Source organism: Solanum lycopersicum, chromosome 4 (genome assembly GCF_036512215.1).
Source record: "Solanum lycopersicum chromosome 4, SLM_r2.1".
In the NCBI taxonomy this organism is placed as follows: domain Eukaryota; kingdom Viridiplantae; phylum Streptophyta; class Magnoliopsida; order Solanales; family Solanaceae; genus Solanum; species Solanum lycopersicum.
In genome coordinates this window covers 835,408-857,628 of record NC_090803.1, presented here as the reverse complement: position 1 = coordinate 857,628, position 22,221 = coordinate 835,408, and the positions used below count along the sequence as shown (strand labels likewise).

Here is a 22,221-nt window from a genome sequence, read left to right as displayed (position 1 = left end):
AAAATTATGATAAATAATATCAAACGGAGAGATTATGATTTATATATATATAATATACTTTCGCCTCTCCCTATATAATTAACCACAACACTAAAATTATGAAAAATATTTGAATTCTACCACCAAGTGTACTATATTTAACATGTGAATTTGTTCATTCCGTCCGACCATAGCTTTTGTCGTGAGATGATTGTTAAATCCTGATGCTGACATACTCTGCCCCCATTCAATGCACAAAGAGACACTAAAATCTATTATACATTACAAAACTGGGGTGACAGCACAACAGAAAAAAAATTGAAATGGAAATACTATTTATTTTATCAAATTATTTAAAATTAATTAATTCTTAATAAAAAAAGATTATCAATATAAATTCCGATACAATAATAAAAATATAGTTAATAACTTGGGATAGAAGTGCTTTTGTATTTGTCCCATTAACAATTACTTGTGATATTTTATTTATTTTAATTTCTTTTTATATATGCGATGTTTACATTAAAATTAATTATTTCATATTTTTATGTAAGACAATCCTCTAGAGACTAGAGAACATGGTTGAATGGTTGGTTAACATCTAGCTCTCCACCTCACACTGTCATCTAAATCTCCACCGTCATTCTTGTTTGCGTTGTCTACACAATATTCATCTTTCTACTTTTTTTTCTTTCTTTTTTCCTCTGTTTTCTTCTTGACAATTTTCTTCCACAATTTTACCACTACCATGACCACTTTTCTACTATTTTCACTATTCTTCTTAGCCATCACTAATCACTCAAGTAAGTAATTCATTATTGCCAATGTCGAAGTCAGAATTTGAAGTTTATGAATTTCGAATTTGCTTGTGTTGATTTTTTTCTTCTTTTTTTTTTGTGCAACTATAGGTGGTTTGTACTGTATTTGTAAAGATGGAGTAAGTGATCAACAACTCCAAAAGAATATAGATTATGCTTGTGGAGCTGGAGCTGATTGTACACCAATCACTCAAAATGGTCCTTGCTATAACCCTAACACTATCAAAGATCACTGCAATTATGCTGTAAATAGTTATTATCAAAGAAAAGGTGCAGCTGGTGCTACCTGTGATTTTACTGGAACTGCAACTACAAGCCCCAATCCACCTACTAGTAAGTTCTCAAGAAAAATATTTTTCTTTTTATGTGATTATCAATTTATAGATTTATTAATTTTATTTTCTTAATCAACAGCTACAAATTCTGGGTGTGTCTATCAATCCAGTCCAAGGTATGTTCAACTTAGATCTTGAGTTTTGCCTTTCCTTATTTTTGAAGGCGTAATACATAAATGTGTTTTATAAGTTAGTCTTATTTCACATTTATATCCTTCGAGCTTAGATCTGTGCAAACAGATACTTACACTTATATAAAGTTGAACAATTATATGCATAAGTTTTATGCGGCGTAATGTATGTAGGATCCTACGTGGAATGCATTTGTTTATTTGTTCAACTTGATACAAGTTTAAAGATACTTGAGTTTACCTAAAGTTGGAGGACATAAATGTGAGGTCAGATCAAGTTAAAAGGGTATAAGCATGAGCACCGAAGTAATATAAATGTATGTTAAATCCTTTTCGTTTTGGAAAAAGTTAACAAAGAAATAAAAGCGAGGCCTTTAGATTATCTTGAACAACTGGCTAATGGTTACCTTTGAAATGTAAGTAAAATTATGTTCAAGTAACCAAAAACGGAGCCAGAATTTTTGAACTTTATGAGAGGTGAATTCTAAGATACCACATTAGGCATTAGTAATTGAGATTCTCAGTTTAGTTTTTTTTTTCTTTTTTTTTTGTATATTTAGTGAAATTTTTAGTACATTGATTCAGCCAAACTCATACGCGTGCATCTAGCTCCGCCACTACAAGGAAGAAGTTAACGCTTTAACAGTTTAGCTAGCTGGAATTATTAGTAATTAGTGACAAGAAACGAAATCGATGAATGATTGAGATGGCCAGCTAATTAGCCAGTTACTTTTTCCAAATTGGTTACTTTTATTCAAAGTAAGATTGGTGTTGCCAATTTGTCCTTCCCTTGACAAAATTTTCAAACAGAGATTATGATTTCATCCTTGTCTTGGCGTGGTTGTTACAATTATTTTTTCTTAGAAATGACAGTGTTGGATGGCTTTTAATTCATCATTACGCGCCCTAATTAGCAGCCTTAATGATGACATTAAGGCATGTTAGTGGCAGTCAAGTTCCTACTTTCTTTGCAATCAGCAACCAGCAAATCTTAGTGCTGATTTTTGTTTTTATCTTATTATACTTATATATAGTTTGTTTGGCGGGAGGGCAGGCGAGAGAGCAGCTCGTGATGTGTGGATTAGTTCATGTTACGGTTTTAAACCTTTGATGCAAGTAAAAGTTGGTACTTAAGTGCAGAAGGGTAATGAACCGGGGGGTTCATTATCTATGTCAAGTTTCGAGTCCTGCACCACTAACCCTATGGAATTTCTCGATTATATAAGAAAAAATACTTGATATATACTACTTGAAGTGATTCGTGTTTTGTGATGTTCATTTTCAATTTTGTTCCAGCAACACTGGTGGAGGTACAACAACTCCGTCAACAGCACCACCGGGAACCACAACTCCAACAATCGCACCACCTGGGACCACAATCGCACCTCCAGGAACCACAACTCCAACAATCGCACCACCAGGATCTACAATACCAACGATTGCACCACCTGGCACCACAACTCCAGGAACTGGCACGGGGACAGGCATAGTGACTACACCTGGGGCAAACAATCCACCTTTTGGGATTGGACCGAGTAGCGTTGGCATAGACGGCAATGCAGCTATGCATCTCCAAAACACTATCTTTTTCACTTTAGCCCTTTTGGCTATAAGCTTTTTATGCTCAAGGGTCTAAAAAGTAAAAAGAGGAGATAGGAAAGTCCATATTTAGAAGAATCTTTGTTTAGTTTTATCTTTCTTCTTTTCTGGTCTTTCTATCTTATTATGGTTGCTTTGAAAAGTTGGAATTGGATTCCCATAGTTAGTAATTTTTTATTATGTAGAAGAATCTGATCCACGCCCTTCCCTTTGAAAAGTGGCTGTATTTTATTTTTTTTTGAGATAATACATGAACGTTTCTTTTACCCCTCCGACATCTAGTGTGGACAAGTCGTGTAACAGGTGAACACATGAGTCCTATATAACGTGTTACATGACAATTGGGCAAATTTTACTTGGCAAAATCATAAAAATAAACTAAAGATGCAAATATATTTTCTAAAATATTTGGAACGTGGGCATCAAGTTGGTCATAAATTTTCACGAGGAAAGGAGAAAAATGTAAATGACACGAAACCAAATGATTGAGGTATTTGATTCATTCACGTCTATCGAATAAAAAAGATAATAACAATAATAATACAATATACGTAATAATAATAGTACACGTAAATAACAAGTCGTATAAAGCTATTATGCAAGTATAAATAAACTATTACCTCTTTTGAATTTATACGTAATTCACTTCTGAGTGATAAGTTATTTTTATTTATTACAAGTCTGTTCTTAAGCAGACAATATAATAACAGGTGTGTTCCTCATAGGCTTACATGTTAAAAAAAAAACAATAAATATGTCTTTTAGTTTGACTTTAATTTATATTTATTTTTTTTAATTGTGTGTATATATAAATAAACACTTAAAATTATATAAAATTAAATAATTAAACATATATGTTGTATGTGACATTCTCCTGACTAATTTTTGCATCTTATTGGCATATTATGTGTGTTATATCATGTATATCTATTTGTTTTTTTTTATACAAATTTAAATGATTGTGCCAAAAATATGTGCAAATGAAAGGATATAAAAAGCTTATGCTATTTTTAGTCAATTTTGTCTATTGCCTTTTAGCTCTATTATATATCACAGAGGCAGGGGCTGCAGATTTGTTATTCATGAACTCATCATATTCTGTCTCCAAAAGGGACCATTCCAATTATCTATATTGTTCGTACTTTTCAAAATATTTGTATTATTTGATTATCTAAAAAGACACTCAGTATCAGATCCTCAAAAAAAAAAAAGTATTATATTCAGAGAATTTGATACGCATCTGTCAATATTTTTGAAAAATTTAAGCAATAAGTGAAATATACGAACAACTTTGAGTGATCGCGTGAACGACTTGGCAAAAAGATGATTTCTTTTATGACACCTCATGATGATAATATATAGTTTGCCAGACAAACTTGACAAGTGTAAACTACAACATGGTTGTCTCACATATTTCCCCTTTACATTAGGTATGTAAACTCATTTGCATATTGGCAATCTTGGAGGTGACTGAGATACAAACAAAATGGACCAGGTACCACATGCATAGTGAATAATATGTTATTATATGTATATGTTCAATAAACTTTTTCCTAGTATATCGTTCATTGATTATCGCACTATTATGTTGTTTTTGCTCACTTTTGGTAGACTTTGCACCGTTTCCTTGTTACTTGCTATCTTTTCTACACGGGTCTCTTTTTTACTTTAGGTATTCCGGAAACAAACTCTCGTTGAGGTAGTCGGTAAGGTCTGCGTACAACACTCTATCCTCCCAAAACTCCACTCATAGGATTTCAGTATATATGTTGTAATGTATATGTTCAATAGTTGAGTGTTTTCTTTGTTTTGTTTAGGATTGTTGGAGCATTTCTAAGTTTATTGAAGTTTCAGCTGAAAGGGTGTTTTTGAAGATGTATTTGGTGGAGAGTAAAGCAGGGGCTATAGTTTGTATGCTATTTTCTTTGTTATTCTTAGGGACATGGCCTGCTTTGCTTACTTTACTTGAAAGACGAGGTCGTCTTCCTCAACACACTTATCTTGACTATACCATCACCAATCTTGTCGCTGCTACGCTCATTGCTTTTACTGTTGGTGAGATTGGAACGAATTCAATGAAACAGCCAAATTTTTTAACGCAGCTTTCTCAGGTTAGTGGCTAGTCGTGGAAGGCGTTTGAGGCGCCTCATACTCATTTAAAAGTGAACAACATATGATTCTGTTAAAGAATGAAAAAGTTTCATATCAGTAGTCAATGAAAAGTATGGTCTCTTTATAAGGCTTGATCAATCCTGTGCCCTTTGAGCTAGCTTTTAGGATGTGAGTTAAGTTCATGGATATAGAGGATTTGAACTAATTGTGTTGTTGTTGTTGTTGATATTGTTTGTCATTTGGAATGTATGGAGTTTCACATGTTGGACTTTTTCGACTTAAACGTAGAGTCTAGTTAATGTGTTATGTTCTTCTGACTTAATGGTTGTAACTTTTCCGCGTTTCCAAGAGATAGTTGAAGCTGAAGCAATGAAAACCATGTTCCCACTATTGATCAAATATGTGTATTTCAGATAGATTAAGTTGAAGAGTTAGAGTTGTGATCCTTGCTGACATAACTTCATTATGTATGAAAGGTGCAGGACAATTGGCCTAGCGTCTTGTTTGCGATTGCTGGAGGTGTGGTCCTTAGTCTTGGAAACCTTTCAACTCAATACGCATGGGCTTTCGTTGGCTTATCAGTCACCGAGGTCATCACTGCAAGTATTACGGTTGTTATAGGTATCATATTAGCTGGAGTGATCATTTACATTTTACTGATACCCTATAGCAGATAATTGGTATCGATATTATGTTGGAATGTGATGTGTGTTCTTGATTTGGTTATGGCAGGAACGACGTTGAATTATTACCTTGATGACAAAATTAACAAAGCCGAGATTCTTTTTCCTGGCGTTGGATGTTTCTTGATTGCTGTTTGTCTAGGATCTGCTGTTCATGCATCCAATGCAGCTGACAACAAAGAAAAACTTGAGTATTTTTCAAATGACTCTAACAATGGGGTGGGGTATGGAACATATTGCAATTTTGAATTCTCCAGACGGGGAGGGAAGACTTTGTGTTTTACATCTCTTGTGCAATATTTTCGAAGTCATTAGCTCCTCGTGGGCAGGATATGTGGAAATTCTGTTGAAGATTTCACTACTGATTGCGAGAGATTGATTTTAGTTTTGTTAAATCTTTGTCAGGACAAAAGATGTCACTGGTTCTAAACCAACAAATACAAATAAAGGTACTTTAGCTTCTGGAGAAGTTCATGTCTTCAGATTGATGGATTTCGTGTTCACCTTTTTAGTTAATGTATAGACGTTCTGCAGTCGATATGAATGACTTGGAGAATGGTGAGGAAAAGGCAAAGGCTGGAACTGCGCTGTTCCTTATAGAAGTTGAGAACAGAAGGGCAATGAAGGTTAGAGATTGTTACTCAAATCACCACTTCTGTTAATTGATTGATTTCGTTAATCTAGTACACACACGCGCGTAATGTGTTAGATTGTCAATTGTAGGTTTTTGGGAAGAGTACTTACATTGGACTAGCTATCACCTTCTTTGGTGGAGCTTGTCTTTCTCTGTTTTCCCCTGCATTCAACCTGTCTACAAATGATCAGTGGCATACTCTAAAAGATGGAGTTCCTCACTTGAGTGTATACGCCGCGTTTTTCTACTTCTCAGTTTCCAGTTCTTTACTGGCAATGATTCTCAACTTCACGTTCTTGTACCGCCCTGTGCTAAACGCACCTAAATCATCGTTGATGTGTTACGTGAACGATTGGGATGGCAGAGGTTGGGCTTTTTTGGCTGGACTTTTGAGTGGCTTTGGAAATGGTCTTCAATTTATGGGAGGTCAAGCTGCTGGATATGCAGCAGCAGATGCTGTTCAGGTTTGTGCATCTCCATTAAACTAGTTTAATTAATTATTCAACGTTTTGTTTTTTTGGATAATTTGATTTTGTTCGCGCTTCAGGCACTGCCTCTCGTGAGCACATTTTGGGGTGTACTATTGTTTGGAGAGTATCGAAGATCATCAGGAAGAACGTATACGCTTCTTGCAGGAATGTTGATCATGTTCATAGCAGCTGTTGCAATCCTCATGGCATCTGCAGGGAAACGCAAATAGATGTAGCTTTTAGCTTATCAATAAAGAAAAACTATATACATTCAAAATGAACATTGAATTTTCACAAATAAAACTTTATTTCAAATAACTAATGCTACACTTTATTACTCATATCATCAATTTCTAGGTATTGATAATTTTAGGGATCGATTGATAGAGTATATTAGCTTAATGTATTAATAACACTTGATTTGGTACATTTCTCTAATTTATGCATAATTAATTAATGCTTTTACAAAGTTTGGAGCTTGTATGACAAGGTGCACTGAGAATTACTGCATTGCTGGCATAATTGCTCAATCGAAAGCTTAAGAATAAAATATTGAAAAATTATGGCCACAAATTAATTTCTATTTAAATGCAATACAATTTCTACAATTGTTGAAGATATCATATGAACGGTTTTAAATTTTTCAAAATATCAACAAAAAGGAAAAAGTTCATGAAAAATATTATCTTTGTTATTTTGAGATTCCTATGACAGTATCATGGTCACACAAATATTGATCAATCAAACTTTTTCGATTTCAATTTATTATTTAATTTTAATTTAATATGATATTAAAATTATCATGTGAAAAATTAAAATAAATATATGTTTAAAAGGAAAGAATCGAAAAGTAAAACAAATATTAGCCATCGAGATATATTTACTATTTATGTGTTATTATGCACGTGTATATCACGTGATACAACAATATTATTAGAATATTGTTGGCGCCAAACAGAATATAAATAAGTTAGTTATTTTTAGGAAATATTAGAAATCGAAACTAATTAGATTTCTTCTCTCTCATTTTTTTTTTCTCCAAAACCCTAATCCTTAAATTGTATGAATATTCAGAAACAAAAATTCAAATTGTATTACTCTGTTTAATTTTATTTCAATCAGGTAATTCCCATTTCAAGTTTTTTTTTTGTTGTTCCTTTTCTTGCTTTTGATCATTAATGTTTTTGGCTTAATGCTTTCATTTTTTTTTCAATTTTTTTATATCTTTTTGTGATTTAATCATGTTGATAATAATTATATTTTTCTTCAGGGAATTGATTTTTTTGTGAAACAGAGTTTATTGGAGCTGTTTCATGTGAGGTAAATATTTTTTTTTTGTGTCACATATTATTTAATTGTTGATTATAATTCCTTAAAGTGATTTCTGTGTTTTATTAAAACTCAGTTTTTGTTAAAATTTGGTAAAGTTTGTGAAGGGAACTTCTATAGGGTGTATAGTCGTCTATGTTTGCTCGAATCCTCCAAAAATGTTGTTTGACGTGTATTGAATTCTCGAAAAGTAATGCATTTTTGGAGAATCTGACGAAGGGTGGGGTTCCAAGATCCGAGGCGATTGAAGTTGTTAATTGTGTTCCATCTTGATTGTGGAGAAATTATGAAATGTAAAATGGTGGTTATGGTATGTTTGTAAATTTGAAAACATATTAAACACCATTTAAAATTTTGTGTGTGGATGAAATGCAATCCCTCATGATGGAGTAAATATGCGATCCTTTTTTTTTTTCAAATGCGATTCTTTTATCGTCCATGTGCATTATGTTATAATCTATGTTGCTCAGACTCCTCAAAAAAGTCTAACATGTGTGTGTCAGATTCTTCAAACGTCTGGTGTGGTATTGTAAGTTATGAGTCCTCGCAATTTAGATTATAATAATAACTTCACCATTCTGCATTAAAAAGCTACGATATATAGTAGCTGAACCTGAGAAATGGTGGTCGTGCTGTCCCTCTCGAGTGGACCTATTTGAGATGCGAGAATTGCAAGTTGGATTTACGCGTTAAATGATGCTTGTTATGAATGTTACATTACCCTTTAAACAACAATGCATCTTTGTGTGTGTCCCCGGTTGTTTTGTTTTAACTGAAATCTCTTTACGCGTCTTAGTAGATGGTATTCTAAAGGTGATTTTTGATTGTGTTTTCAGTAATGGACGTAAATATGTAAGTGGAGGCGACAACAGATGCACCAGTAACCGAAAAAAAAGCTGAGGCCTTTGTTCCGCCAACTTTACTCATGGATTCTGACCAAGAGAGTATAGGAAGACGAGATGGAGATACCACATCAAATGAAAGTGTAACAAGATCTTCTAAGACTTCAGAATATTCCCCTTCCGTCTCGACTACCTCGTCAGATGGTTCTTCGGATGATTACATCCAAGTGGTTCCAAAAATAATATTCACCTCAGCCTCATCAGGTGTAGCATCTTCCAAATCTCATTCTGATGCAAAACTTCTATCTCAAAGGGTTACATGTAATCAATTGAATGAATCCTCGAAAACGACATCTACAAGTTCCACCTCACAGGTTTCAGATGTCACTAATGAATCTGAATTCTCGACGATATCACAATCTCCTTCTATACAGGTGATGGAACGGAAGGCAGGTTTTGATCCCAATAGAATTCCCTCATCCGTTTTTGGGAGTAAGGCTTCATCCTCTAAGGTTTGGAGCGCTGCTTCTATCGAATCATTGTTCAGTATACACAGTCCTGGAAGTGGTAGTTCTGCAAGGAATGATATTGCGATGACTGATGGAGATTTGAAAAGGGACAGAAAACGAGACAATGGTGCAGAAGTAGACAAAAATGAAAAAAACAATAAGTCTGAGCTAACGAGGTTTAGGCAGACTTTGCCAATTACAAAAGGAGGAGAATATAAGAAAAAGACGTTTGATAAAGAAAGGAAAGTAAATGTCGTAAACAAACCATCAGCAACAGGAAGTTCAGATGAAGCAACAAAGAGAATAGTCTGTTTTAGAGAGGAAATGAAACTAGGGGAGAGCATAATCCGTTCTGCTGCACTTGGCTACCCCGATGGAAATGTATGCTTTAGGGGCAACGTTGTTCGCCCTTCTGATGGAAATGGCACGTGTTCTGCCGCTCCTATGTGAGTAATGTTCTCCTTTCCTTTTTTTTTGCTAATAAATGTTTCGCACATGCATTTAGTTCCTTGGGTTTTTCCTGAGTTGAACAAAGAAACAATCTGCTTAGTTGTTTATTTGTTAGTTAAGTGTTTTTTATTTAATGTATATATACATATAAACACAGCACCTCTATTAACGTAAAGTTGAACTATACACAAACGCCACAATCAATACACTTCAAGAAGAATGTTCAAAATGCAGCTTGTCGGTACTTATAGTACACGAATACACAGAGGCGACTATCGCTAATATGTGTTTGGTAGCAGATGACAGAACAAGAATACAGACAGACAAAGTTCTGTGTCATTTAACATTGTCTAGAAAGATTTGACAGTAAAATGCATCAGACCATATTTGTAACTGGCTATCCAAGCTAAGGATTATTGATTACAAAAATTGGTGACAAACTTGGCTTGAGAAGAAACTTAAAGTGCTTCATTTAATATGGCCAATTAACTTAGCTTGAAAGGTATTACAAAATTTCCAATTAGAGGATCTCTTTGCTTTAACAAGAAAAATATCCGTACTTTTTCTGTACTACAAATAATATCTGCTTAATTTATTTGCATGCTGGTTTTTGCTGTTGTTGTTGTATAAGAAACCTCAACTAATAAGGTAGTTTTGTATCAAAATAAGATATCATGGCCAGTCAGGTATTGATGCAACGGGTTTTGGTCTAAAGAAATTGGCAATTTTAGGTTTCTCTGTTCACGCGTATTCTTTGATGTCTCATGGACTAGTATTTAGTGTGTCCTATTTGAGTACATGGATATGCAAATGGAAGTTCCTACTTCCCTAATATTGTGATTTAGCTGATATAGAATACAAACTGTCTATGTAGGGAAAAGAAGTCTTCTTGGTGGTCATGTTGTTCTTGTAGTTGTTTGTCAAGCTGCTCGTTGAAGTGCTCAGGTTGCTCCTGTAAGTGGTTAAGCTGCTTAAGTTGCGCTTGTAAGTGGCCAAGTTGCTCTTTTAAGTGGTTAAGCTGTTCGAGTTGCTCTTTTAAGTGGCCAAGCTGCTCAAGTTGCTCTTGTAAGTGGTTAAGCTGCTCGAGTTGCTCTTTTAAGTGGCCAAGCTGCTCCTGTAAGTGGTTTAGCTGCTCAAGTTGCTCTTGTAAGTGGCCAAGCTGTTCGAGCTGGTCTTGTGAGTGGTTAAGCTGCTCGAGTTGCTCTTTTAAGTGTCCAACCTTCTCAAGTTGCTCTTGTAAGTGGCCAAGCATGCCTGTTGGCTGCTGCAAATGGCCGAGTTGCAAATGCAAGTGTTTAACCTCGCTGCGCTGCTGCTGCTAATATCCAATCTAACATAGCAATTACAAGTGCCTGACCTGGAAAAGCTCTGTACTGCACTATAGCCGCGCATTCTACTTTGAGGGAACTATTACATGATCCCATCTTTCCAGGTATACATACCTCTTTTTCATTTACTCTGTGACATTTCAACTTCATCTAACGACATGATATTGACATGTAGTGATCACATTCCAACGATTCTTTCTATATAACGGTTCATTGTAGATATCTGATAAGACCAACTTTTTTTCATTCTGTGCAGTTTGAAGGATGAGGAAAAGGATAACCTAAGCACCATTATAACCCATTCAACCTCGATCTCTTGGTTCGTGTGGTTCGTGCCCTTCTTTCAACCGCGCTCTAGATGTTGCTGAGAATGTGAATGCTTAATATCATGTAGCCCCTCCTTCTACGTCCGATTCATTCATTAAATCTGCTAGCATGCTGTAGAATGTGCTCTAGTACTCAAGGATTAAACAATATCCAATATTTTGATACTTTTAGTGTCTGTATATAGGCAAGTGAGGAGGTTTACTTAGTTCATTTCTTTCCCTTTTCAAGTTGGGACAAGATATGGTTGCAAGGGAGAACATAGAGAGGTAGTGCAATCTTTTCTTTTGCACTAATGCTAGTATATTAGGAGTTTAAATGACACAATTTGTATTTCCACTCATGTTATAAGTTTTTTTATTTACCAAATAACAAGTTCCTTTTATATATATATATAATTTGTAGCTGATTGGAGAAAAAATGTCTATACGTAATTGATCATGATGAAAAGGAAATGTGATTGTTGTAATATAACCTCATCTAAAAAGTCTAAAGTCGAATTCTAACTAATCTCTATCGATTATGAATCTTTTCTTACCACAAATACCTCTTGACCAAGTGAAGTAAATTTTTGGCGTTGTTCTCCGGAGAACCCTAGTTAATCAATTAATCTATTTACTATATCGTGTCAAAACTTTGTTATTTCTAACCTCCACTTTTAAATCTTAAGTCATTAATTTTTTAATGCTTCAAAATGACGTTCACCAAAACCTAAACTTCACATTCTTTCTCGATTAAAGTAAAATATTACAACACTGTTAATTGAAATCCATCGATTAATATGTAACTGAACAAATAGATATAATTATAAGAACGTCTCAATTATATTAAATACAAGTGTAAGTTCATTCAACAAGTAGTTCCATCAATATCCTAGAAAAGAATTTAGTGATATGTTTGAATTAACTTTTGACTTTTTTTTTTTAATTTTAACTTAAAATCAAATACTCAAACACTAAAAAATAACTTAAACTAACTAAATTCAAACATGTTCTAGGTAAATTAAACACAATGATACATATAAATGAAATACGAAAAATGTTATACATGAGCTGAATTAACTTGACTAAGTTTTTTCCTCTTTTCAGATTTGGTAACAAATATTAAATAACATGATCTGTCTCAATTACACTAATTTACAAGAATTTATATTAATGAAACTGGCTTTTACATTCCATATTCCCATTTGGTAACAATCAAAAAATATTTATTATTTTTTGCCATTTTATTCACAATCTTTCCTTTTTTCCAGTTTTTTTTATGTTAATTAATCACTTTCTTCTAGTTAATTTTTTCAGTAAGTAGCATCTATGAAGCATATCATCTTTCCTCTTTCTTTTTTTTTCAAAGGAAGTAAATTCAATTTTCCCAAAAAAATTTCAATCCTAAAAAAGGCAAATCTTATTTTCCCCTCTAATTTTGTTTTTTTTTTTCCAAAATAATCGACCAATGAGGACGTTCCGTGAGTCCACATGGAGAGTTATCATTGGACAACGTCAAAAACCATTCGATCAATGAAACGTTCCTCTCTTATATTCTACCGTCAAACTATATGAACTTTTGACTAATCCTTTTTAAATGTTTTTTTCCATTATATTAATACGAATTTTTACTTTACATTTTATAGTATTTTCTATATGATTTTTAAGTATATAAATGTTTATTTTTAAAAAATCAAGTTAACGTAATTTAATATAGTCTAAAAACTGGTCAAATTGACTTTAGAAAAACGTTACGTTACGACTAAAAGTATGAGAGACCCTGGAAAGCTTCTAAAAGTCCACTTTTGGACCCAATGAAGATCTACTCACAGTATAAATAACACATGTTTGAAAACAAAACATATCACATTAGAGCAGTTCTTCACTAGTAAAAGAAGAAGAAGAAGAAATCTCATATTTGTTTCTTCTTTTTTGTAGTGTCAAATACAAGAATCTTTTTTTTTTCTTCCAAAAAGATTGTTTCTTTGTGTTTGAATTTGAAAACTGAGGCTTAAAGACATGATTTTGACATCTGGGGTTGTGTTAATGACAATGCAAATGCAGGTTTCAAGAATCTTGATTTTGTTCTTGATGGCATTTGCTTTCTCTTCTTTTCCATTTTCAGCTTATGGAAAAGATGAAGTTTTTGTTGTTTCTGAGAAAATGGCTTTGTTGAAAATCAAGAAATCATTCATTGATCCTTTTGGGATATTGTTGAGCTGGAAATCAGACAATTCCAGCTACTGTTCTTGGTATGGAGTGTCGTGCAACGCGAATTCATCAAGAGTTTCAGAGTTGAGAATCAAAGGTAACAATACTAATAAACTTGTTGGGAATCTGTCTCATGCTGTTGCATATCTCGAGGAGCTTCGGGTTTTGTCTCTTCCATTTCATGATCTTTCTGGTGAAATTCCTGTTCAGATATGGGAATTACAGAATCTTGAAGTTCTTGATGTGCAAGGGAATGCCATTCAGGGGGATTTTTCGAGCTATAATTTTACGAGGTTGAGAAAGCTGAGAGTTCTGAACTTGGGATTCAACAGAATTGTAGGGAGGTTTCCACCTTCTCTAGCAAAATGTAGGTGTTTGAGTGTGTTGATTTTAGCAGGAAATGGTGTAAATGATGTCATTCCAGGGTTCATTGGTGGTTTTGAGAAGTTAAAGGTGCTGAATTTGTCGTCTAATCGATTGATTGGACGTGTTCCTGTCAACTTTGGATATAAATGCAGGGATCTTGAGCATTTAGATCTGTCATTTAATTTCCTACAAGGGGAAATTCCGCGTGTATTGGGGAAATGTAGCCACTTAAGGACAGTTTTGTTGAACTCGAACAAATTTTCTGGTGTGATCCCTTCTGAGCTTGGAGGGCTTCGGAAGCTTGAAGTTCTATTGCTTAACAACAATTCATTTACTGGTGAGATTCCCTCAAGTTTGGGAAATTTGACAGCACTTCATGTATGCAACCTCTTATTCAACAACTTATCATTTTCATCAGAAAATAAGACGATAAGAAGGTGTAGCTTTGTTGGAAACTCTTCTCTAACAGTCACCCCAAGGATGTCGTTGGCTTTAGCACCACCGATGAGTCAACAATCGAATGAGTCTCAACGTGTTGCAGCTCCTCCACAAGGGTCTAATCAGTCTAGAAATGATGAGAAAGGACTTGCTGCCTTAGAGATTACTGTTGCAGTATCTGTAGCTCTTGCTTTTGTTGTTGCTCTTGCTGTCCTCGTTTCCTTGTGTAAGAACGGAAAGGAGGAGCCACCATCAGTTCCTAGAGTTGAGGACTCGGTATCACCAGATGTAAGCAATATTACAATATTCAATGACGTTGGAGTAGTTTTAACTTATGAAAAAATTGTTCAGGCTACTAGAAACTTTAGCTGGAGCTATTGCATTGGGACTGGTGGTTTTGGTTCCACCTATAGGGTAGAAATCTCCTCTGAACTTACACTGGCTGTTAAGAGGCTCCTAACTGAAACAGTTGACGGAACTATTCAGTTCGAGGCAGAAATTCAGACCCTCGGAAGCATAAATCACCCAAATCTCATTACACTGATTGGGTATTATAGAAGTGCCACTGATATGTTCCTTGTATACAACTTTCTCCCAGGAGGCAACTTGGAGAAATACATACTCGAGAGGGCGAGCAGAGTTTTTAACTATAAAGTGTTGCATAAAATTTCCCTGGACATTGGTTTAGCTATATCATTTCTACATGATCAGTGTGATCCACGTATTATACACCGGGATATCAAGCCTAGCAATATCCTATTGGACAATGAGTTAAACGCTTATTTGTCCGATTTTGGTTTATCAAGGATCATGGGAACAGGCACCAGCAGCAACACAGCTGTAGCAGGAACATTTGGTTATGTTGCACCAGAATACGCCTTAACAAGTCGTGTGTCTGACAGGGCTGATGTTTACAGCTATGGTGTCGTCCTGCTAGAGCTTCTCTCAGACAAACGAGCATTAGATCCTTCTTTTGCTGCTTATGAGGACGGATTCAACATTGTTTCGTGGGCAAACATGATGCTGCGCGATGACAAGATAGAGGATATCTTCTATACAAGTCTATGGGAACCAGATTCTGAGGAAAAGTTGAAGGCTATGCTGCATTTGGCTGTGAAGTGTACAGCAGACCTTCCTGACAGGCCGAGGATGATTCAAGTCGTCGAGCAGCTGAAGAATCTTCAACCTGAAAACCTTAGAACAATGGAGATTCTGGATTCATCCATCATCGAAGAATAAGTATAGAGAAAGTAACTTAAAAGACTCTTAATAGTTTAATTATGCCTTTTTTTATGCATAGTTTTAGTTTAAAGTTTTATATACTGATGGATAAATGATATATGATGTTATGTTTTACATAAAATCATTACAGTTATTGTGTCAAGTCATTGACTGCACAGTTTAGTTCATGTACTAAACATATATAATGAAATAAACTCAGCTTTTACAAGAATCAGTGAAGTATAACTGATCTCAAATTCGAATAAATGAAAGGTTGTGATAAAAAATTGACGACCAATCGAAAAATAATGAAATTATTAGCTTTTTTTTATCTCAATTTATGTGGTATAATTAGAATTTCGAGAGTCAACCAGATTTTACTTTGACCAAAATTATAGTTTAATATCCAAATATGAGAAACTAACCAAAGTTAAGTGAAACAGGAAATTATCATTTATGTCAGCAATCATTTTTCTCTCTTTGTAAGACTGAAAAGACTTTATTTACTGTAATAAATAGTTTGTATTGTTTTCAAGTATTATCGATTGATATTAAATATGCATATTGATTTTTCTAAAATTCAAATTTTACAAATTAATTGCTTGAGCTAAATTCACTGTAACCCATTTATTACTAGAACAATGAAAAAATATAAGTACAATAAATATATACTTCAATAAAAAAATACTAAAATCTTTAACGATATTAGTTAAATACTATTAGATATCTAGATTCGTATCACTATGAGTTTTAGCCTCACCTACAAAGAGTGCTAACACATAATTGTGAATAGTATTTATCTCATATTTAACGACAACTAAACTATTATTATTAATTAATCTATCGCTAAAAATTATTTCTGATGTAATGAACCATAATTGAATTGCTTGTTCCACCTAAGATGAATTGTCATGTTGTTCGAATTTTTTCAAAGATATTATCTCACTCGCATTAAATCCTCCAAAACATGCAAAATAATCCGACATGAACTTATCGACACCAGAATAGTAATAAGTACTCCTCAGTAAACTTCAATTTTACACCAGCAACCTGAAATCTCTTATGACAATGCTCAAATACCATTGCTCCATATTTCATTAGAAAAATGTGCACAAGTAAAATACATACCTATAAGTTAAGTCCTCATGATGAGAAAGATTAAGAGAAACAAGGAAAGGGAAAAAGGGGTCACAGTTACTGTTTTGCATGATGCATTTTGTGCCTCATGGAAAGGAAGAAGGATTGGGTTTTATAACTATATGCTTGAGAGGGTTCGCGATGTCGCTGCCTCCAGCATGCTTCACAAACTCAGCTGGTGAAAGAAAACTTCCATGACACACACACATAATTCTGATCTCTTCTCCCTTACCATACTTGTATAATATACCATCTATTCTCCTTCCATTAGGACCATCTCCTTTTGCGAAAACACATGGCATGTCGCCCAATGCTTTTGCCTCACTTTCCTGCACTCGACTTCTCGTTGTGTTAGATGGACTAGTTTCCACCTCTCCTCCTAGTGTTCTGCTTCCAAGATCTTTATGTAATGATTGGATACTAGAAGGGCTTGCGTCAGCTGATCCTGCAAGCAAGGAATGTTTTATTTGTCGATGTATTGGAAGAACAAAGAGAAAGCAACGATGGAAAGACAAATCACAGGATCATGGTGTACATTTCATGAGTAGTACAAGTAGTGCAATTGTATGTCATAAACACACAAAGTATACCATACGAATCACGTTAGTCTATGATCGTACCTGTTACAGTGGGTTGTTCCAACACGTTTTGCAGAAGATTCTACACGAGAACTTCACAGGAACCTTTGGAAATAGATAATTGTCTGTTTTCTCTGCTTTGATCATATTTTTTTTAGAACGAAAAGAAAGTGTCGTTAAAGGAAAGGGAAATGTGTATTTAAACACAGCATCTTTTGTTTGAACAACACCTATTTTCCATTTTAACACCTATATGGGTGACCCTTAATTTAATTATTAACTCCATAACTTAGTTATAACAACATCAGGAAGGGAAGTGCATGAGCAATCACAAAAAGGCTAACATGCAAAGTTACTAGACTTTGGAAGATCCCGTCAGTCAAAAACGTAAAGACTCATAAATGACTACTGCTATCAGCTCATCTCCTCCCGGCATCCCATCAGTTGACTCTTTTCTAAAGACTACAAAGGTATAATGAAATAAATCTGATCATCCAAAATCCAGTTTTAAGCTTTAGTACTGGAGAAACTACGGACGTCTAGCCAAATAGGTCACGGCAATTGTAAAATGAGCAAGAGAATGACTTATGGTTTCTGTTAATCAGCAACTACAAGTTAAGATCATTATATGTTCCAGAAAATGGAATAGGTATACGTGGCCAAAGGAGGCAAGCCAGCTTATATTGAGTGCTTCCATAGCCATAAGATGAGCAGCTAGCTGAGCGAGGAAGCAGAAGGATCTTTGATCGGCTCCTCCTCGACATAACAATTGGAAAATTTTCAGGAAATTATACTTGATATGGAAATAAACAATTGAATATACTTCTACTGGAAATTAGGGATTGAATAGTATTACTGATCCGAAATCTGTTCACAAAATGTAGTTCGATAAAGGCACTTCGACTTTTCCACCAGATGAGACACATCATAAACAAGTTCCCATGATTAATATCATCAAAGACCTAATGATAGTGATAGTGATAGTCTTAACACACGAACCTCGGAAAATGATAACACATACCGTTTATGGAACTTTTGGTCAGAAAGAGCTCTATTAGAAAAATGCACCTGTTTCAACTTACGGAGATTTTCCATCGAAGCAAGCCGCGAACAACTTCAATTTTTATTTTGTTTTGCATGGTATAAAAGAACATCATAAAGCTCATCTTTTTAGCATTTTTGTACGAGCTTTTGCCCCATAAAATGACTAATTAACTTTTGAATCACATCGTTCCAGAATTAGCATGTCGAACACCATCTCTAGATGTTTGCTTGGAAGATCTATTATTGGACAGCGTAAGCATTGGAGGTTTCTTATTCGTACCCAACAGAAAGAGAACCGACCAAAATGGAAAAAACAAAAACCCCATGCAGAAACATATTGAATGAAAATGAGAAGCAAGAAACAAGCAAGTGAAGTCATCAGATGTTACGATATTATAGGAATGATAAATGCTTAGATATCAGAACTTGCAAATCTAAAGTGAACAAGAAGCAAGAAGCATCTGATGTGATTGAATAATCCACAATATCTGGTCTGTTTACCTATATAAACACCTGCTATATTTTAGTACAAAATTGTTGAATGTTAGCCCCAGAGCGAGATAAAGCTAAAGAATTTCTTGGACTTGAAAAAAGAACTTATTAGACTGAACTAACCATGCAGAGTTGACTGCGGGATAAAGAAGAGAAATTTAACCATATAGAAAGGTTACTTCACCATATATTGCCAGCAAATTAACTCTCTACCAACCAACCTACGTTGTTTACTGTGTCTTATGTTTTCCTTTGTCGCACCAATAAAAGATTCTTCTTTCGTCATGTAAAGGTATCTAAGAGATGATAAATGTGCGAGCCAAACTCTCCAATGTCATACTCCTTTCCTGTCATATGACAATGCTTTAACGCCTATGGTGTCTAAGATGTCAAAGCTAATTTTATAGTTATATAAGATAAGTAGTAGTGAACAAGCATTAAATAGTGGTTGAAAATTACTTCAATAGAGGAAACTCCATATCACTATATATTAATTTATGAAAACTTCTAACCTACTAGTACTACATCAAACAACCACGAGAATTAAAAGAAAGGAGTATATTAATTTGAGCCTAGTTTGTTTATCAACCACACCAACTTGTTTATCTTGAGCATTTCATAAAGTACTTAAGGGTACATTATTATTATTATTATTTTCCATTTCTTAGGATATGAAATCTTCTTTGTGGCATGCACAAGAGAAATCCAAAAGCCACCTAGAAAATTTTCCGCCCTTGCCCTTGAAGTCGTAATTCTAAAATTTAGAACTTAAAAAATTGAATTTCTAGCTCTATAACTATGACAGACTAAAAAGTACCTCCAAAATACTTGACGCAAACGACAACTCTTAAGATGTCACCAGTAGAAGGCAGTGCAATAAAAACATCTCTGGAATCAAGAACATGGCAAATAACAATTAGAAAGAACACATGCATGTTGGTATGGATAAAAGTAAAAGACAAGATATTAAGGATCTTGACAGCAAAATTCAACAATAAGCACTAGACTTGTTCCACCACAGTAATGTAACATATGATAACACCCCTTTTTAGCCAAAAATAGACTACTCGAAGAAGGATCAAGAGTTCAATGTCAAAGTAAAATGTAGTACTCCCTCTGTCCCAATTTACGCATACTCTCACAAAAAGAGTGTTCTTTCTAGATTTAGTAAGTTTTACGATTCCAACATCTTACATGGAAAGTTTAACAACACAATTATACACATCTTTAACTTTAAAATCACAAGATCACACTCAGTCAAACTAAGACCTTAAATTGGGACGGAGAGAGTACTAGTAACAAAATTCCAATTCTATCTGATTCTCAACTCTTAGCAACTGATAGTAAACAATAGTAACAAAGTAGCATATAATGAATAAGTAAATCAGTATATACATACAAGTTAAACTCATAAATGATTTGCCAATACCTTGTGCAGGTTTGCTTTCCAATTCAGATATACTTGAAGAACAACCACCTTGGGATTCCATTGACCCTTGTGATGCTGGTTTCTTTTTTTCTTGCAAGTAACTTTCTTTCCCTTTTGCCATTGCCATATCATCAGCCCCCAAAGCAGCCAATGTTGGTAACTTACAACCAAACTTTCTTGCAGTAGCCAAGAACTGTTCTTTCTCCAATTTTTTTTTATTATTATTATTATTACCACCTCTCAAATTCATCTGATCAGTCCCTCTATTTTCATCTTCCATACATTTCTCACCCCTTAAATTCCTCTGTACTTTCTCTGATCTTCTCCTCTTAGCCTCCATCCTTCTCAAACTCTGCAATTCCTTCCTTTTCCTCCATTCTAACTCTGTCTCCACTGGCAATGAAGAAGTTCTCACTAAACTAGGATTACAACTCACTGATTGTGATAATGATGATGATACGGCCACTGCATCATCATCTCTAACTGTTGGCAAACAAGCAGCTATAGAAGAAGACCTCACCAATAAATTTGATGAACTCTTATCAACACCAAATCTACCACCTAATGACAACCCAAGATTCAACTCATCTTCATTTATATCCTCTACAATCTCAAGTTCAGATTTTTCTGAAATCCCCATAAATCTTTGCAACAAATCTCTACTTGTATCCAATGAAAGATTCTCCATCTCCACTCTACTTCTCCTCCTCCTCCACTCATCTGCATCACCCATAGTAAAACCACCATACACCAAAAAAGAACTATCAAACTCAACTCTTTCCACATCTTTCTGCATTTTTAAACATTTGTTGATCAAATTTAACCACACCCAAATGGAAAAATCTAATCTTTAACTGCATTTTAGCTCCAAGATCAAGTCTTTACACTAAATTTCAAAAACCCCTCATCAAGAATTGCAAAAACAACAACAACAACTAAAGATGTCATACAAATCAAGAAAACTGTTAGCTGTAACAAGAGAATGTTGTGTTTCCAGCAAAAGGGGTGCCTGAAAAATGAAGAAAACAAGGAAGAGAAAAAAATTTAAAAATGGAAGAATGAAGAAAATGGGGCATGGATTTTTGAGTGTGGAGGGGACAAAGAAAGTAGTATTCAGAGGACAAGTGGCTGAAATTGGTAAGGATGAAGGGTGACACGTGGGTAGGAGTGAATAGTCCCTTTTTGGTGCTGTCTCTAATCAAAGAGTTTTCCAACACATTGATGTTTTAATTATGACTATTTTTAGATGTACTCACTCACATGTGTCAAACTTTTATATGTAACTTTGTTTCATCATATCAAAAACACCCTCCATTCTATTTCAAATACTAATTTAAACCTATTTTTTATTTACGAGTTTCAAATATCTTTCTTTCGAACGTTTGAGGATGAATAATTATTTATTAACAGTGAATTTAACTCCATTTGTTAGGATAATATTTATTACATTTTTGTCGTCTAGACGAATTATTTTAAAATATGAATCATTTTGAAATACATTTATTAGATTTCTTTCAAACGTTTAGAGGTGAACAGTCATACATTTAACTTCATTTGTTAGGATAACATTTATTAGATTTTTGTTGTCTGGATCGATCCTTTTTATTGAATCTTGTTTGTAGCATCTGAATGTGTACTCTCTTTCTAATAAGCGAAGATAAATTTCTAATCTCTAAATAACTAGCACTTAAACAAGGCAGAAATTATTTAGTTCGAAAGTATAATTTGACAGAATATATAAGAATAATATTGAATTGAACGTAGTTTTACTTGTAATTCCT

The 22,221-nt window shown here is 34.3% G+C and overlaps 5 protein-coding genes across 11 annotated transcripts; 4 read left to right on the top strand and 1 right to left on the bottom strand.

The window, feature by feature from the left end:
• Window positions 1–299: 299 nt before the first annotated feature.
• LOC101252475 (PLASMODESMATA CALLOSE-BINDING PROTEIN 3) lies at window positions 300–3,137 on the top strand. Its single transcript, XM_004237009.5, has 4 exons — window positions 300–782; window positions 888–1,130; window positions 1,212–1,248; window positions 2,560–3,137. The coding sequence occupies exons 1-4, from the start codon at window positions 728–730 to the stop codon at window positions 2,897–2,899; spliced, it is 675 nt and encodes a 224-aa protein (XP_004237057.1). The 5' UTR covers window positions 300–727; the 3' UTR covers window positions 2,900–3,137.
• Window positions 3,138–3,994: 857 nt separating this feature from the next.
• On the top strand, window positions 3,995–7,102 carry LOC101252766 (ureide permease 1-like). Of its 7 annotated transcripts, none has more exons than XM_026030536.2 (8): window positions 3,995–4,357; window positions 4,680–4,973; window positions 5,457–5,595; window positions 5,707–5,881; window positions 6,063–6,106; window positions 6,192–6,283; window positions 6,381–6,755; window positions 6,839–7,102. In XM_026030536.2, exons 1-8 carry the CDS (start codon window positions 4,349–4,351, stop codon window positions 6,989–6,991), a joined length of 1,281 nt encoding a protein of 426 aa, XP_025886321.1. In that variant the 5' UTR covers window positions 3,995–4,348; the 3' UTR covers window positions 6,992–7,102. The 7 variants fall into 7 exon arrangements, with proteins under 7 accessions (XP_025886321.1, XP_010319471.1, XP_010319470.1 ...); XM_010321169.4 differs by having other exon boundaries at window positions 4,000–4,357; window positions 5,451–5,595; window positions 5,707–5,848; XM_010321168.4 differs by having other exon boundaries at window positions 4,001–4,357; window positions 5,451–5,595.
• A 651-nt stretch (window positions 7,103–7,753) lies between these two features.
• LOC104646800 (uncharacterized) lies at window positions 7,754–11,941 on the top strand. The gene is made up of 5 exons (XM_069296888.1): window positions 7,754–7,883; window positions 8,032–8,081; window positions 8,927–9,887; window positions 10,766–11,323; window positions 11,476–11,941. The coding sequence occupies exons 3-4, from the start codon at window positions 9,016–9,018 to the stop codon at window positions 11,211–11,213; spliced, it is 1,320 nt and encodes a 439-aa protein (XP_069152989.1). The 5' UTR covers window positions 7,754–7,883; window positions 8,032–8,081; window positions 8,927–9,015; the 3' UTR covers window positions 11,214–11,323; window positions 11,476–11,941.
• A 1,469-nt stretch (window positions 11,942–13,410) lies between these two features.
• LOC101268564 (probable LRR receptor-like serine/threonine-protein kinase RPK1) lies at window positions 13,411–15,957 on the top strand. Its single transcript, XM_004237174.3, has one exon. It carries the CDS (start codon window positions 13,544–13,546, stop codon window positions 15,776–15,778), a length of 2,235 nt encoding a protein of 744 aa, XP_004237222.3. The 5' UTR covers window positions 13,411–13,543; the 3' UTR covers window positions 15,779–15,957.
• Window positions 15,958–16,820: 863 nt separating this feature from the next.
• On the bottom strand, window positions 16,821–21,681 carry LOC101268860 (ninja-family protein AFP3). Its single transcript, XM_004237175.5, has 2 exons — window positions 20,441–21,681; window positions 16,821–17,342 (listed from the first exon to the last, which is right to left on the bottom strand). The coding sequence occupies exons 1-2, from the start codon at window positions 21,234–21,236 to the stop codon at window positions 16,984–16,986; spliced, it is 1,155 nt and encodes a 384-aa protein (XP_004237223.1). The 5' UTR covers window positions 21,237–21,681; the 3' UTR covers window positions 16,821–16,983.
• Between the last annotated feature and the right edge of the window lie 540 nt (window positions 21,682–22,221).

Excerpts from the sequence above, each read along its gene's own strand:
- LOC101268564 (XM_004237174.3), top strand. The coding sequence starts at position 13,544 with ATGATTTTGACATCTGGGGTTGTGTTAATGACAATGCAAATGCAGGTT.
- LOC101268860 (XM_004237175.5), bottom strand. The coding sequence starts at position 21,236 with ATGCAGAAAGATGTGGAAAGAGTTGAGTTTGATAGTTCTTTTTTGGTG. Across the intron at positions 17,343-20,440 it reads GGAAAGCAAACCTGCACAAG|GATCAGCTGACGCAAGCCCT; the intron begins GTATTGGCAAAT and ends CCTTGCTTGCAG.
- LOC104646800 (XM_069296888.1), top strand. The coding sequence starts at position 9,016 with ATGGATTCTGACCAAGAGAGTATAGGAAGACGAGATGGAGATACCACA. Across the intron at positions 9,888-10,765 it reads ACGTGTTCTGCCGCTCCTAT|GGAAAAGAAGTCTTCTTGGT; the intron begins GTGAGTAATGTT and ends CTGTCTATGTAG.
- LOC101252475 (XM_004237009.5), top strand. The coding sequence starts at position 728 with ATGACCACTTTTCTACTATTTTCACTATTCTTCTTAGCCATCACTAAT. Across the intron at positions 783-887 it reads AGCCATCACTAATCACTCAA|GTGGTTTGTACTGTATTTGT; the intron begins GTAAGTAATTCA and ends GTGCAACTATAG. Across the intron at positions 1,249-2,559 it reads GTCTATCAATCCAGTCCAAG|CAACACTGGTGGAGGTACAA; the intron begins GTATGTTCAACT and ends ATTTTGTTCCAG.
- LOC101252766 (XM_010321168.4), top strand. Across the intron at positions 5,882-6,062 it reads GACTCTAACAATGGGGTGGG|GACAAAAGATGTCACTGGTT; the intron begins GTATGGAACATA and ends AATCTTTGTCAG. Across the intron at positions 6,284-6,380 it reads AGAACAGAAGGGCAATGAAG|GTTTTTGGGAAGAGTACTTA; the intron begins GTTAGAGATTGT and ends TGTCAATTGTAG.